Genomic DNA, 15,744 nt, shown 5'->3' with positions numbered 1-15,744 from the left:
GCCACTTTTGAGTTTCCAAATTTGCAGGACTTTCACAGCATCATCTTTAGGATTTGAAATAGCTCAACTGGAATTCCATCACCTCTACCAGCTTTGTTCGTAGTGATACTTCCTAAGGCCCACTTGACTTCACATTCCAGGATGTCTGGCTCTAGGTGAGTGATCACACCATCATGATTATCTGGAGAGGTCTGACAGAATGTAGTCCACTGGAGAAGGGAATGGCAAACCACTTCAGTATTTTTGCATTGAGAACTCCATGCACAGTATGAAAAGTCAAAATGATAGGATACTGAAAGAGAAACTCCCCAGGTCGGTAGGTGCCTAATATGCTACTGGAGATCAGTGGAGAAATAACTTCAGAAAGAATGAAGGGATGGAACCAAAGCAAAAACAACACCCAGTTGTGGATATGACTGGTGGTAGAAGCAAGGTCCAATGCTGTAAAAAGCAGTATTGCATAGGAACCTGGAATGTCGGGTCCATGAATCGAGGCAAATTGGAAGTGGTCAGACAGGAGATGGCAAGAGTGAACATTGACATTGTAGCAATCAGTGAACTAAGATGGACTGGAATGGGTGAATTTAACTCAGATGACCATTATATCTACCACTGTGGGCAGGAACCCCGTAGAAGAAATGGAGTAACCATCATAGTCAGCAAAAGAGTCCAAAATGCAGTACTTGGATGCAATCTCAAAAATGACAGAATGATCTCTGTTCGTTTCCAAGGCAAACCATTCAATATCACAGTAATCCAAGTCTATGCCCCGACAAGTAACGCTGAAGAAGCTGAAGTTGAACAGTTCCATGAAGACCTACAAGACCTTTTAGAAATAACACCCAAAAAAGATGTCCTTTTCATTATAGAGGACTGGAATGCAAAAGTAGGAAGTCAAGAAATACCTGGAGTACCAGGCAGATTTGGCCTTGGAGTACAGAATGAAGTAGGGCAAAGTCTAAGAGTTTTGCCAAGAGAACACCAGAAGATAGAAATGAGCAAGAATTTGATGCTACTAAATACTGATGAGGTGTAACTCAGGGGGAACTTGTGTGCCACTGGGACAACCATTTTGGGAAACCATTAGGCAGTGCTGTGAGGTGGAACATTTGAGGTTCCATTTCTTTGTTTTATTTTCGAAAAAAACTGAACGATAGTTGATTTACAACATTATGTTAGTTTCATGTGTACAGCAAAGTGAGTTGATTATATACATGAGTATATATAACTATGTTTTCTAATTCTTTTCCGTTATAGATTGTTGTAAGATACTGAATTATGTTTCCTTCTTGTGCTATATGGTAAATCATTGTTGTTGATCTGTTTTGTATATAGTAGTGTGTATCTGTTAATCCTTTCAGTTCAGTTCAGTCACTCAGTCGTGTTTGACTCTTTGCGACCCCATGAATCGCAGCATGCCAGGCCTCCCTGTCCATCACCATCTCCCGGAGTTCACTCAGACTCGTGTCCATCGAGTCAGTGATGCCATCCAGCCATCTCATCCTCCGTCATCCCCTTCTCCTCCTGCCCTCAATCCCTCCCAGCATTAGAGTCTTTTCCAGTGAGTCAGCTCTTCGCATGAGGTGGCCAAAGTACTAGAGCTTCAGCCTTAGCATCATTCCTTCCAAAGAAATCCCAGGGTCGATCTCCTTCAGAATGGACTGGTTGGACCTCCTTGCAGTCCAAGGGACTCTCAAGAGTCTTCTCCAACACCACAGTTCAAAAGCATCAATTCTTTGGTGCTCAGCCTTCTTCACAGTCCAACTCTCACATCCATACATGACCACAGGAAAAACCATAGCCTTGACTAGACAGACCTTAGTCGGCAAAGTAATGTCTCTGCTTTTGAATGTACTATCTAGGTTGGTCATAACTTTTCTTCGAAGGAGTAAGTGTCTTTTAATTTCATGGCTGCAGTCACCATCTGCAGTGATTCTGGAGCCCCCCAAAATAAAGTCTGACACTGTTTCCACTGTTTCCCCATCTATTTCCCATGAAGTGATGGGACCAGATGCCATGATCTTCGTTTTCTGAATGTTGAGCTTTAAGCCAACTTTTTCGCTCTCCTCTTTCACTTTCATCAAGAGGCTTTTTAGTTCCTCTTCACTTTCTGCCATAAGGGTGGTGTCATCTGCATAGCTGAGGTTATTGATATTTTTCCTGGCAATCTTGATTCCAGCTTGTGTTTCTTCCAGTCCAGCGTTCCTCATGATGTACTCTGCATAGAAGTTAAATAAGCAGGCTGACAATATACAGCCTTGACGCACTCCTTTTCCTATTTGGAACCAGTCTATTGTTCCATGTCCAGTTCTAACTGTTGCTTCCTGACCTGCATACAGAATTCTCAAGAGGCAGGTCAGGTGGTCTGGTATTCCCATCTCTTGAAGAATTTTCCACAGTTTATTGTGATCCACACAGTCAAAGACTTTGGCATAGTCAGTAAAGCAGAAATAGATGTTTTTCTGGAACTCTCTTCCTTTTTCCATGATCCAGCGGATGTTGGCAATTTGATCTCTGGTTCTTCTGCCTTTTCTAAAACCAGCTTGAATATCAGGGAGTTCATGGTTCATGTGTTGCTGAAGCCTGGCTTGCAGAATTTTGAGCATTACTTACTAGCATGTGAGATGAGTGCAATTGTGTGGTAGTTTGAACATTCTTTGGCATTGCCTTTCTTTGGGATTGGAGTGAAAACTGACCTTTCCCAGTCCTGTGGCCACTGCTGAGTTTTCCAAATTTGCTGGCATATTGAGTGCAGCACTTTCACAGCATCATCTTTCAGGATTTGAAATAGCTCAACTGGAATTCCGTCACCTCTACTAGCTTTGTTCGTAGTGATGCTTTCTAAGGCCCACTTGACTTCACGTTCCAGGATGTCTGGCTCTGTATAGTGATCATATCGTCATGATTATCTGGGTCGTGAAGTTCTTTTTTTGTACAGTTCTTCCGTGTATTCTTGCCACCTCTTCTTAATATCTTCTGCTTCTGTTAGGTCCAGACCATTTCTGTCCTTTATCGATCCCATCTTTGCATGAAATGTTCCCTTGATATCTCTAATTTTCTTAAAGAGATCTCTAGTCTTTTCCATTCTATTGTTTTCTTCTATTTCTTTGCATTGATCGCTGAAGAAGGCTTTCTTATCTCTCCTTGCTATTCTTTGGAACTCTGCATTCAGATGCTTATATCTTTCCTTTTCTCCTTTGCTTTTCGCCTCTTTTCTTTTCACAGCTATTTGTAAGGCCTCCCCAGACAGCCATGTTGTTTTTTTGCATTTCTTTTCCATGGGGATGGTCTTGATCCCTGTCTCCTGTACAGTGTCACGAACCTCATTCCATAGTTCAGCAGGCACTCTATCTGTCAGATCTAGGCCCTTAAATCTATTTCTCACTTCCACTGTATAATCATAAGGGATTTGATTTAGGTGATACCTGAATGGTCTAGTGGTTTTCCCTATTTTCTTCAACTTGAGTCTGAATTTGGTAATAAGGTGTTCATGATCTGAGCCACAGTCAGCTCCTGGTCTTGTTTTTGTTGACTGTGTAGAGCTTCTCCATCTTTGGCTGCAAAGAATATAATCAGTCTGATTTCGGTGTTGACCATCTGGTGATGTACTCCCAATTTATCCCTTCCTACCCTTCTGCCTTTGGTAACTGTAAATTTGTTTTGTAAATAAGTTCATGTGTACTGTCTTTTAGATTCCATAGGTAAGTGATACTGTATTTGTCTCTCTGTGTTTGACTTTGTGAGTTAGAGAATATGATGAACAGCAGAGTTGGCCTTCCCTGGGAATGTTCTCTTAAGATCTGTTCACTCCAGAAAACAGTGTCTTCATTTTGGTGGTGGTATTTAATTTTAATAATTCTTAGAAGCAACAATTATTAGTGATAAAAGCAGCTACCATTTCTTGAGTATGTACCTTGTGTTAGACCCCAGACAATTTTCTCATTCAGTCTTCACAGCAGTCCTGCAAGGTAGGAATTGTTAACCCATTTATAATGAGAAAACTGAAGGTATAAAGAGCTTAAGAAATTTGTTTAAGATCATGTTGTTAGAAGGTGGTAGGGCAGGGAATTAGAGCCAGATTTATTGAAATCTCTGTCAGTATTGTCAAGTTGAAAGAGTGACCCTACTGAAGGAAAGGAGAAAAACAACTTAGAAATCATAATGGGCCACGGGTCATAATAAAGTTTTGGGATACTTCTGTGGTGTTGCTATTGATTTACCTCTTGTTTAAAGTCACCGTGACTTGGCATAGTAAGAAAATGGAGGTCTATAGGTCTTACAAAAAGGAGGTAATATTTTTGCGAACACTCAGCATTTATTATCTGGTAGGGTATGTTGTGTAACTGAGTGTTACATCACCTATATATATTTTTTAATTGGCTGTGTAGAGCAATGATACTACTTCATGTTTTCAAAACACTTAAGTTTTGAATAGATGACTCCTACTCATGGTTCATAAACCAGAAAAACTCAAAAAGGAAGGTTTTCATGTATGGATGTGAGAGTTGGACCATAAGAAGGCTGAGCGCCGAAAGATTGATGCATTTGAACTGTGGTGTTGGAAAAGATTCTTGAGAGTCCCTTGGACTGCAAGGACATCAAACCAGTCAATCCTAAAGGAAGTCAGTCCTGAATATTCATTGAAAGGACTGATGATGAAGCTGAAGCTCCAGTACTTTGACCATCTGATGCAAAGAGCCAACTCACTGGAAAAGTGATGGGAGTGAGAGCAGATTGTGGTGGGTGGAAGAAGTTAAGAGGAGCAAAGGAGATATTGGATATAGATTGGTTTCTTAAAGAGGTTTGACTGAGGAAGGGAGGAGAGAGGCAATGGGGCAGTTGCTAGATGGACAGGAAAAGCATTTTGTTAAATGGGAGAGAGTGAGTATACAAATGGAAAAGAAGAAATTGGCTGTTTCAGGATTCTGAGAAAAGGGAACCGAATGTTATCCAGCCAGAGTTGCAAGGAGAGAGAGGTGAGTGGTTGTGATGGGAAGAAAGGAGTCCAGGATAGGACATACAGTAAGTTTAGATTTAGGAAGAATTTCTTCATGATGCTTTCTATTTTCTCTGTATAGTAGGAGGCAGAATCACTCACTGAGAATCTCATAAGAGGATGGAAATTTCAGGGTTTAAAGAGAAGGAAATTTTGGAGATAGGCGAGGTGCTGGTGCTGTTTTGTGCCCTTGAGTATTGGTGTCATCCTTTTACAGTGGAGCAGCTCTTCTCCATGTTTAACTTTAGCAGCCTCTCTGCAGACGTACAGGATGTGTATAGATGGCTAGATTCATCCAGATAATTTGACTACGTGGATGTGGAAAAGAAGAGTGTAATGAAATGATAGATGGTGGGATGCAATTGAAGCAGGAAGTAAGTGAGGAAAAGGAAGTGCTTTTTGGGAGATGTCATGGATTGGGAGATGATGTAATGAATTTTGAAAGACGACGTCATGGGTTGGGAGGCAATGTCATGGATTCAATCAGTGGAAGTTCCCTGGAGTCTGAGGAACTATCACAGTGGAAGAGTGTGCAAGCAGGAATAAGAGCAGATTATAGTCAGTATAGTCAGAGGGCATGTTTGGAACACTTAGCTTGGAAGGGCTACAGTTAAATGCTGGAATCTTTAATGTTGGATAAAGCTTTTCAGCAGATGGCGAGACTGGGCAGGGAGATAGCAGGCAACGCATCTTGGGGAACCAAGAAGGAAGATGGTGTTTTCTGGTGCTGCTCCTTAGTTAGGCTGATGGGGCAGGTGTCAGCTGATCAAGAGGTTCCTGGAGTGGCTGCTGTTTGCTTGGAAGCTCCAGGCCACAGCAATAGTGTGTCCTGCTGTGGGTTCCCGGGAATTCCAGGCTGCCTGGCTCCCCAGGCTGACCTCATTCATTTTATCACGTCTTCTATCATATCCCATTTTATGGGAAGCTTTTGGATTCCGCTTACCACGAAATAATCAGGTTCTCATTTCTTCAGTTTGCTTATCCTCATGGAGCTCTGTGCTCTCTGTTTTTTAAGTCATAGTGATATATTTCTATGGATTCATCAGGATTTACTCTACATTTTGAGCAGTGTCTTGTATTTGTTAGAGTGTGACTAGGGCTTTAATCAGCAACTGAAATAGAGATGCCAGCTGGCTTATATGGATCTTAAACTTTTGATTTGGTTTTATTCCCAGGTCTTTACTAATAGAGCTACAAATAATGACCAGCAAGAAGACAAAAGGATGCGTAAATCTACTAAGAGAACCACATAAATGCTGAGTGTTAAGATTTCAGTGTATGTTATGTATGTGTATGGTGTCCAGAACCACCCATTTCTGGTTTCCAGTGGGAGTTTTGGGAAGCAGAAGTTGGGTGGAATGATGATTGCAGCAGAGCTGGAGAGATGGTTGGTGATGGCAAGGGGAGTCCAGCAGAGGGGATTGCAGTCAAGGGGCCTTTGAAGTCAGGGAACTCATTGCCCTTTAGAGAGTTGCAGGGACTGGGAACTTGGGTAGTGGGTCTAGCAAAGGGAAGGAAGCCTGGGCCCAACAGTTTTCAACAGTACCCTTGGTACCCAGAGTGATGGTTCAACAAGTCCCCTGGTTCTGGATTGGAGGCTCTTGGTTCAGAGACGAATGATAACAAATGCCACTGGTTTAAAGAAGAAATAAGTTTATTAAGAGACAGATATCATTAAACCAGAGGACGAAGGGCATGTGAAATCCAGATGTTCAGATGGTATCTGCTCTCTGTATTATATCCAGTGCTGAAATGAATCATTTTCTTTGGATTTATATATACAGTTTAGTGAAAGAACTGGAATTTCTATGTCTTGCCTGGGATTCAGAGCAAGTTTAGGACTAATGTCCAACGAAGGTGCAGACAACTGGTGGTTCTACTTTGAATCTTCAAAATGCCAAAGCCCTCTTCTTTCCAGATGCTTTTGTTTGCCTTTCATCTGTCATTTGAAGAACATGGGGTTTCTTTTAACAGGCCAAAGGCAAATGAAGTCAGGGCGTCGTTTTGTAATAACACTGGCAGAGATATTCAGAGTTGCCTTATTTTCTCTCTGCATAAATGTCTCCCTTTTTCTAAGGCAGAAATAGAATGTGCCCGACAAGTCGCTCCATATCTAAATGTCAGCATGATGGGGACGGTGCCCCCTGGAAACACTTGCCATGGTGGTATTTTCGGGCAGATGCTATCAACTATTTTATCATGAGAGGTAATCTTTGGCACTTCTCTGTGTGTAGACTGGTGATGTACATCGAGAGAGACAGCAGAAAGACCACTCCAGGCAAGGAGCAGCAAAGCGGCAATGAATACCTGTCCCGGTGCCTTGACCTGCTCATCCGTCACATGGTGCAGGAGCTGCCACGTATCCTGGGTAAATTGGAGTCTCGTCCATTCTTAGGCCCCTTTTGCTTACCTTTTGCGACTTGGCTTTTGGGCATCTCTTCTCTTTTTGTTCTTGATGGTCTGTTTTTTGCAGGCGAGTGCAATGACACTTCTTGAATGTGTAGTTTCAAAATTTCAATGTTCCCTATCTGTTATCATAAATATTTTGTATCAGTGACATGATTGAGGCAATGAGTAGGCTAAAGGGCTAAATTAGGTTACATTGAGGTGTCATCTTGCAGTCCTGGAAAAGAAAAGGAAAGCATTTTAATTGGGGAAAATTGGACTTAGGCTATCATTTTAGGAACTTTCTCAAAATTTCTCTTTGCACAGTTCGGAAGAAAAACATTTTTCCTTCAGGTTGTAACCACAAATTTATTTTTTCTTACAATAATTTAAAAATACATAGGCACCAAAATTTAATATTAAAGAATTTTGTTATTGAAGTTTGAAAATTTCGTTGGTTTGAAAAATTTAAGATGAAAGTAATAATGATCTACAAAGGATGTTTATTACAGCTAACAAAATCTGTTATTCCACTGTTATTTACAGATGCAAAAATCATCTAAGGAACGTGTACATTTAGTTTAAAATCACATTCCATGCTTTCCCAGCAGATGTGGCTATAAACCAGAAATGTTTAAAATGTTAAATTTGATCCAGACTGTTATGGTAAAAGATATTTAGACTCAGAAATTCAGAATATTAAATCAAAGTAATGAAAATATCTTCATGGCTGATTGACAATAACTTTTTGCTCCTTACTAATAATGTGGGAGATTTTTGCCTGTTCATGACTGAAAATAGAGCTTTTCAAAGTTTATTTGGATTGTAACCCTTTTAAAATCTCCAGACCAAAGGCCACAATGTGGTCAATTGGTAGCTGACTTTCTTTTTACATGACTCATCTTGTCTTAGGAGATGATGATGACATTCATGTGTCTAGCAAGGCGAGGTTTATTATTGGACTTGGCTATCCAATAGGAAGTTTTGGGAATTGATCTCTTACTTGTACCATCCTATTCTATTACCAGAGAAATCGAATCTATCACCTGTTAGCTTATAATTCTTAAAATAACTTCTTCCTGTTTACAAAAGTAATGGATACTCATGGTTGATATTTGTAAAGTACAAAAAAAGAAAAATCATTTTTATATTCTATTTTAAATTTCCAGATGAGAGATCAATCTTATATCCATCTTGTCCCCAGAGGCCACAGCTTCCTGTTGTAATGTCAAGAGCTGGGAATAAAACAATGAAGCTACTACCCACTTCTTTTATTTGGAGATTATTTCCCTTAGCAATCCCATTAGTATTCAGCCCACAGCTGGTGGTCCCTAAGCATTTGTGGTCTCTAACCTCGTGTGTGCTCTGGGATGTGCTTTGCAGGTGACATTCTTAACGCCCTGGCTAACGTTTCTGGTCGTAAACACCCATCCACAGTTCAAGCAAAGCAGCTGAAGATGTGTCTCCCCCTCATGCCTATAGTGCTTCACCTGGTAACGTCTCAGGTATCATCTTTTTTGGGGGAAAAAGTGGAGCTGAGAAACGTCAACTCAGACAAAACATGATCATTTCTTTCTTACACATGGCTTTCAGGATTTAATCTATGGAAACTCTCATCACACAGGTATTTCGACCTCAAGTTGTAACAGAAGAGTTCCTTTTCAGTTATGGAACTATTCTTGTGAGTAATTCTGAATTTTTCATGTTCCTAATAAAAATGTGGCTCTCCCTACTGTTTGTGGGATTTGGTGTCAGAATGAAATAATTTTAAAATCTTAGTGGTATTTATTTGTCTCTAGGGAAGTGACCTTTTTGTATTTTTATCTGTTGACTGTAATGAAATTTGACATTTGGAGAAAAATACATTCTCTCCTGATAATGCATTTTGTTTAGAGACAGACCCAGGTAGGGTAAATAAGTCCATAGAAAAGATTTTCATAGTGTTTGGTATTAAACATCATGAAAACATTTAAAATAATGAAATTGGTAAAAATGGAATTCTGGAAATAGTATTATAATTTCCTTTGGCTAACATCGTGCAGCTATGTGCAGTGCCTCTTTCTGTGATGACATTTCTCTAAGTGGAGCTCAATTTAACCTTATCTTTAATTTTAATGAGATGAGTAGCAGTGAAAAACAAATCACTGTATTATCTTTCACTTCGATTTTTGCTCACACAAAAAAAATAGTCTGTTTGTTAAGGTTGTGGCTCGTGAATTATGTTATCTTCTCCCCTTGCCTGGAACACTTACAGTATATACTGTTGATAAAACAGTGAGCTGTACAAAGGGAAAACGAAAACATTTGTCATGCAGCCTATTCTGTCTCCTTTGATGTTAATAATAAACGCTGAGCTGAGATTTTAAAAATGCCATATCAGATAGGTGTCTCGTTAAAATGAAGTAAATATCTCAATTTTATTGCTGGTTTGGAGTAAAAAAAAAAAAAAAAAAGATTACCATCCACAAGTGAGGATATAGTTTTCTAGAAGGTTCATCGTACGGTAACGTATGATGTTTTGAAGTATGACTGTTGAGTAGCGAGGTCACTGACTTTTGTAAGCAGTGCGTTTAGTCAATGCAATATAGGTTCTTTTGTACTCAACTTCAGATCATTATCATCCTTGAATCTTGACTTCTACAAAGCATGTAATTTTTGTAGCACATTCATGAATTTGCAAATTGTGAGAATTTTGTCTACCACCTCCCTTTATATGCTTTCTAATCTTTTTAAGGACAATGTGGTATCATTTTGAGCAGCACTATAGTTCTATGTTTATACCTCCACTGTGCTGACATGTTGAGCCTGGTCATAGTAGTTTTGCCCTTGCAGCCCTCCTTGGAATATTTCGGCCCAGTGTTTGTTTGTTTGGGCTAGGTAGAATTGTCCTGTGTTCATTCTCTTTATTTTTTCCTCATGTGTAGTACTTTGCTGTGCTTACCTTAACTGAGTACAGTTTAGATTTTCAAGGAACTCCAATATAAAAGTCTTTGTGGGCTTTCAGGGAGACTTCCTCTACTTCATGTAACCCATCTGCTCCCCCCCGGGAAGGGCCTTCTCACCTTCTCCCAGGAGGGAGTGCACCCTTAGAGGGGTAGGGGTGTTCAGCAGGGCTTTGTATGGCTTCGCTTCACATAGGCACTTTCAGGGAATGGAAGATAACTTGCTTGGTTCAAAGGTAACTGTGATACTGACAATTCTTTAGCAGTCTTTCCCTTGAGAGTGTTGCTCAAGTAAAAGGAGTTTGCACACACCGTGGAAGAGGTCTCTTGGTTCTGTTTGGGCCATTTTCCTAGTTTGAGTCGCGGCCAGTTCCAGAGCTCTTCTTTTGTTGTTTTCCTTACCGTGTCTGTTATTCGGCCTTAGCTGTGCGTCCATCTTTCTTGACTTCGTGTTGGCCGCACTGATGAAACGCTAGTCCACGGAGAGGAAGCATTGGCTGAAGCCATGGACCTGGCGGTAGTTACCCACCCAGATCTGGTGCGTGTTTCTATGAGCTGTTGCGAGTTGGCTGTTGCTTCTGTGAGTTGATCCGCAGCCTGTCCAGAAGATGCCACGAACACCGTTGTTAGTTACAGTGTCCCCCCAGTGCCAGAGGCACAGTCTCCTCCTTCCTTGGAAGGAGTAGAAGGCCCTTGGAAGTTCACGGTGCAGAATCTGCACATTGAAATCCTTGAGTTTTCTGCTTGAGAACAGTTACTTTAAATTTTGTCTAGGCGAAGCTTCCCTAGAGTTAAGAGGGTTGGTTTGTTTATTTGTGTGGGTTTTTTCTTTTGGGCAGAAGGTGGGGTGTTGGGCCCGTTCTCTGGCGGATCTTCCTGACCTGGGAATCGAACTGGGGACTCCTGCATTGCAGGCGGATTCTTACCTACTGAGCTATCAGGGAAACCCTTTATATTTTAAAAGTGCACATTGATTTGGGGTATTTAGACTTTGGGTCCACCATTAGTAGCTGTATCTAAGAACTTCTTGGGCTTCTGCTAAAGGACCTCTCCAGGGGCTGCTGACCTGCCTCATGTGGGTGGAGACAGCAGCCGTACTCCGTGTGATCTTCGCTCATTAGAAGGGTCCTGAAGGCACAGGCTGGAGGGGCTGTTGGACTTTTGCTTCCCATTGGTTTCTGTTTTCATACCGGTACCAGGCATGGTTTGCCTTTTGACCTATAGGTATCATTTAAAAAAAATTTTTTTTGGTAGAAAAGTTCAGGATACTTTTTATATTTGGTGTCCTAGGCTTTAGCTTTTTTTCCCCCCCAAGCAAAAGGAAGTTTTGGTCTCTTTATGATTTAAAGAGGCACGTGTTTGGAAGCAATTTAGTAGGAAACTTTTAAACCATTATTAAGCTTTCGAAGAGCCCAGGCCAAAGAGGACTACACAGCTGATGATTGCTGTTTTTACTTCTTATTGGCAGAAGCAATGTGTCATCGTACCTGCCTCCCTTTCCAGTAAGAGGGGGAAAAAAAGGTACCTGGGGACACTTACGCAGTAAACATCTGGGGAGGTGCTGTGGGGAAGTTCCAAGGTGAACTTCGCCTTAGTTCTTTTGTACCTTCATTGAATTAGGCTGGGAAACAGGAAGCAATGATACTAAGGAAATCTGTTTGAAAACTCGTGATGTTCGCTGTGTTTCTTGTGTCCTTCTGAAAATGCTCTTGACTAATGAGCTGAGGAAGAGGACTTAGTTGTGTTTATTCTTAAGTTCTGGCCTCATTAGTTTATGAAAGTTCAGTGGTTATGTGGTGGTTATAGTTTTTTACAAAAAGAAAAATTCAGATCTTCAACTGAAAGAAATGATTAAATGATTCTGGTTTTCACACAAGAATGTGATTATAATATCCATCGTCAATAAATCAATAAATCTTTGCTAATTTTGGGCTTTGAGAAAGTCAGAAAAGACCCTCTCCAGGTTTTTATTTTAAGTGAGTGTTGGTGTGTTGATAGATTTTGACTTCAGCTGTAGAAGATGAAGCAGAGAGAGGGTCCTCTTATGTTTTTATTTATTATTTTTTGGCTGTGTCACACAGCTTGTGGGATCTTAGCTTCTGGCAATGAAAGTGCCAAATCTTAACCACTGGACTGCCAAAGAATTCCCTTATATTTTAAAAAATATGATATTATATATTTATTCATTGCCACATGAGTGTTCTTGTTAGGAAGATTTTTCCTTTTCTTAAAAATTGTTTATTTAAAAAAAAATTTAACACACCCTGAAGTTATATACCCACCTTGCTTAGAGAACTTATTCTCAGCTTCTCAGAAGTACTGAACAGTAATGAGGGGCACTGGGCTACCCTGGAGTCATAGCTTTCCTTCCTTTTATCCCCCTAGATGGGGCCGTACTTTTGCCCCACAGTCCTCCACCTAGTGAGCCTAGTTGTGGAGTAGGTGTCCACCCTTTTTGCTCCCCTGCTGTACTCCCAGCTTTGAAGCTCACAGCATCAGAAGATGCCCGGTGTAGTGTGGTCATCTACAGCTTTTTCTGGGTCATTCCCCCTCACTCCCATGGTCTCTCAGCACTGGATTCGCAGTCATTGTTAGAGAATCATGTATTTCTTCGGAGGTTCCTTCTAGCACCTTATCCTCTCACCTCCTTGACCATCTCTCTTCCCATGGGTGTGTCTTTCCCTCCCTCGGCTGCCTCCACCCATAGCCTTATTTTCAGCATCATACTGTCTGGCTACGACACCTAATTTTCAGCTCACTACCCCTGCTCCTCATCTCCAACAGTCCTTTAATTCCTCTGGGACTTAAATTGGCCTTACCGCTTTGCACTCACCATCCTGCCCTCCCTGGGCCCAGTGACTTGACGATTCTCTTTCCTCAGCTTCGAGTCCCTGGTTCAACCCCTATCCCTACCTAGCGTGTACCCGTGATCCCTTTCCTGTCCCTTCCTCCATTGTCCTCCTCTGGCAAACCCAAGTGCTGGTTCACTTTAATTCTCTACCTCCCTCACCCCTGCTTTGAGTGACTATAAGTGCGGCTCGAGGAAAACAGCTGGTCTCACTTTAAATTCATGACTGCTCACTTCAAGCGAGTCCTCTGCAGACTGGGGCATCAGGTTCTTCTTCCTAATTTATATACCTTCACGCTCACCTGGATGATTGTTCACACTTGCCCTCCTCTCCCTGAATCTCCAGTGTCTCCTGCCCTGTCCTCACTCTCACCTGATTAATTCCTGTTACACCGAGAAGGAAGAGAAAGAAATCGACCCAGAGAGATTTAAATTGGCAAATCAATGAAACGTCCAGTAGGGATTTTTAAAAAATTAAACAGGCGAAGTATAAGGAAGAAAATAAAAGAACCCTATAGTTTCACAGTCTTGTTGCTGTTAAAAAAAGAAAAAATAATAATACATGTGCATAGTTAGAAAATTCTAACAGTGCAGAAAGGCAGAAAACAAATAGGGAAAGTATGCCTCCTGGTCGAGTGTTCTTCCTCACAGGGAGCCTCTGAATGGTTCCTGTGATTTCTCCCTCAAAAGTTTTTGTCCACATCTCTGTTCATGTGTTATCTACATATTCTTTAAATATTATACAGAAAAATTATAGTATAAACACTGTTTTGTCTCTTCTTTCTTAAGCTGTAAACATTTAAGTAGATTTATTGAAATCAAAAGATACCTTTCTTTGAATTTTTTTTACATCAAATTGTGAAATTATTTCAGCCAAATGGTTGTAAAAATGCCTCTTTTTCTTATTTATTACGCATATAATTTGGCTGAAATAATTTCACCTGATTTCAAAATAGGGCCATGACTTCTGCTGAATAAATAGAGATTTGATGTTGAAAAAAATTTCTAATGACTTTTGTGTGTTCACTCAATCAGAGACTTTCTAAGAATGTTATCTTTCCCCTTCTGGATAAAGAAATTAGTGCCTACTTATCACATGAAATTTAGAAACTGTAGAAAAATGTAAAAAGAATATAAAAATCACTTGATTCCTACCACCAGAAGTAAATCATGGTGAACACACATACGATCATACGTTCAGTTTTTTTTTTCCCTCTGCATAGTTTTTACATCAGTTATTTTAAAATCTCTATTTATTAACATTTTTATATTTTTTTCAGAGTCATATTAAATCAATAGACTCAGGAGAAACTAACATAGATGGAGCTGTAGGTGAGTAGATCATGGGACATTTTACATCTTTGCTTGATGATTTTGATACTATGATTTTGGACATGTAAATAAACATCCATAATAATTAACTGTATTTCTAGGACTGATGGCATCAGAAGAATTTATCAAGATCACGCTATCGGCTTTTGAAGCAGTGATACAGTACCCTGTTTTATTGAAAGACTATTGCTCTACGGTCAGTTGTGGCTGCTTTTGAAAAAGATATTTTTTGGCTTACTTGGTAACTCTGTCTATAAAGAGATCAGTTTACATATACTTGGTCATACATGCTCCTCACATGAAATAACTGTTGAGAAAACCTGCCCCCCGGACAGGATGAACCTAAGAAACCTCTCCCTACCTTGTTGACTTGTTTTGGGGTTTTTCTTTAGCTTATTATTTTCTTTCCCTTCTGGTCCACACCTTACTCACAGTGTACCCCTTGTTATTCCTGGCCTAGAGTTTCTCAGCCTTAGCACTGGGCTTCCATAGTGGCTCAGATGGTAAAGAGTCTGCCTGTAATGCAGGAGATCCAGGTTTGATCCCTGGATTGGGAAGATCCCCTGGAGAAGTGAATGGCTCCCCACTCCACTATTCTAGCCTGGAGAACTCCATGGACAGAGGAGCCTGGTGGGCTATAGTCCATGGGGATCCCAAACATGACCGAGTGACTAACACTCTCACTTTCAACCTTGCCACTCTGGATGTTTGGAGATGGGCAGTTCCTTGTTGTGGAGGCTGTCCTGGGCATTGAGAGATGTTGAGCAGCATCTCTGGCCTCTACATAGATTTGGAGGCTCCCCTCAGTTGCAGCAATCAAAAAGGTCTCTACGCATTGCCAGATGCTTTCTGGGCATGTTTTTCCACAACTGGGAGTAGTCCATCTGCCGTTTACACATCTGCCTTATGTGTCTGTTTCTAGGCTGTATGTTCTGTTTCATGAATCTCTTTGTCTAGCCCTTACCTTGTACCAGCTTATTTCTTCCTATCATAGTAAACCTGGAAACCATGTCTGCTTCATGCTTTTTGACATTTTTCGTTATTCTTTCCAAATACTTAATAGGATCAGTATGAGAAATTCACACAACCTCGTTGGAATATTTATGTGTTTTATATTGGAATTACAGATTAATTTTGCAATAAGGAGTTCATGATCTGAGCCACAGTTAGCTCCCAGTCTTGTTTTTGCTGACTGTATAGAGCTTCTCCATCTTCGGCCGCAAAGAATATAAACAGTCTGA

At 40.7% G+C, this 15,744-nt stretch overlaps 1 protein-coding gene across 3 annotated transcripts in view; it reads left to right on the top strand.

The window, feature by feature from the left end:
• The window catches only part of ULK4 (unc-51 like kinase 4), a 498,780-nt gene that overhangs the window by 149,322 nt on the left and 333,714 nt on the right, over positions 1–15,744 (top strand). For all 3 annotated transcript variants that reach the window (XM_018066892.1, XM_018066893.1, XM_018066891.1), the window contains 5 exons: positions 7,231–7,364; positions 8,765–8,886; positions 9,006–9,062; positions 14,452–14,503; positions 14,605–14,699. In XM_018066892.1, coding sequence (XP_017922381.1) covers positions 7,231–7,364; positions 8,765–8,886; positions 9,006–9,062; positions 14,452–14,503; positions 14,605–14,699 — 460 coding nt within the window. The remainder of the gene's footprint in view (positions 1–7,230; positions 7,365–8,764; positions 8,887–9,005; positions 9,063–14,451; positions 14,504–14,604; positions 14,700–15,744) is intronic.

This window comes from Capra hircus, chromosome 22 (assembly GCF_001704415.2).
Source record: "Capra hircus breed San Clemente chromosome 22, ASM170441v1, whole genome shotgun sequence".
NCBI classification, from domain to species: Eukaryota; Metazoa; Chordata; class Mammalia; order Artiodactyla; family Bovidae; genus Capra; species Capra hircus.
Note: the sequence above shows the minus strand (reverse complement) of the source record. Positions and strands in the feature narration are given on the sequence as shown.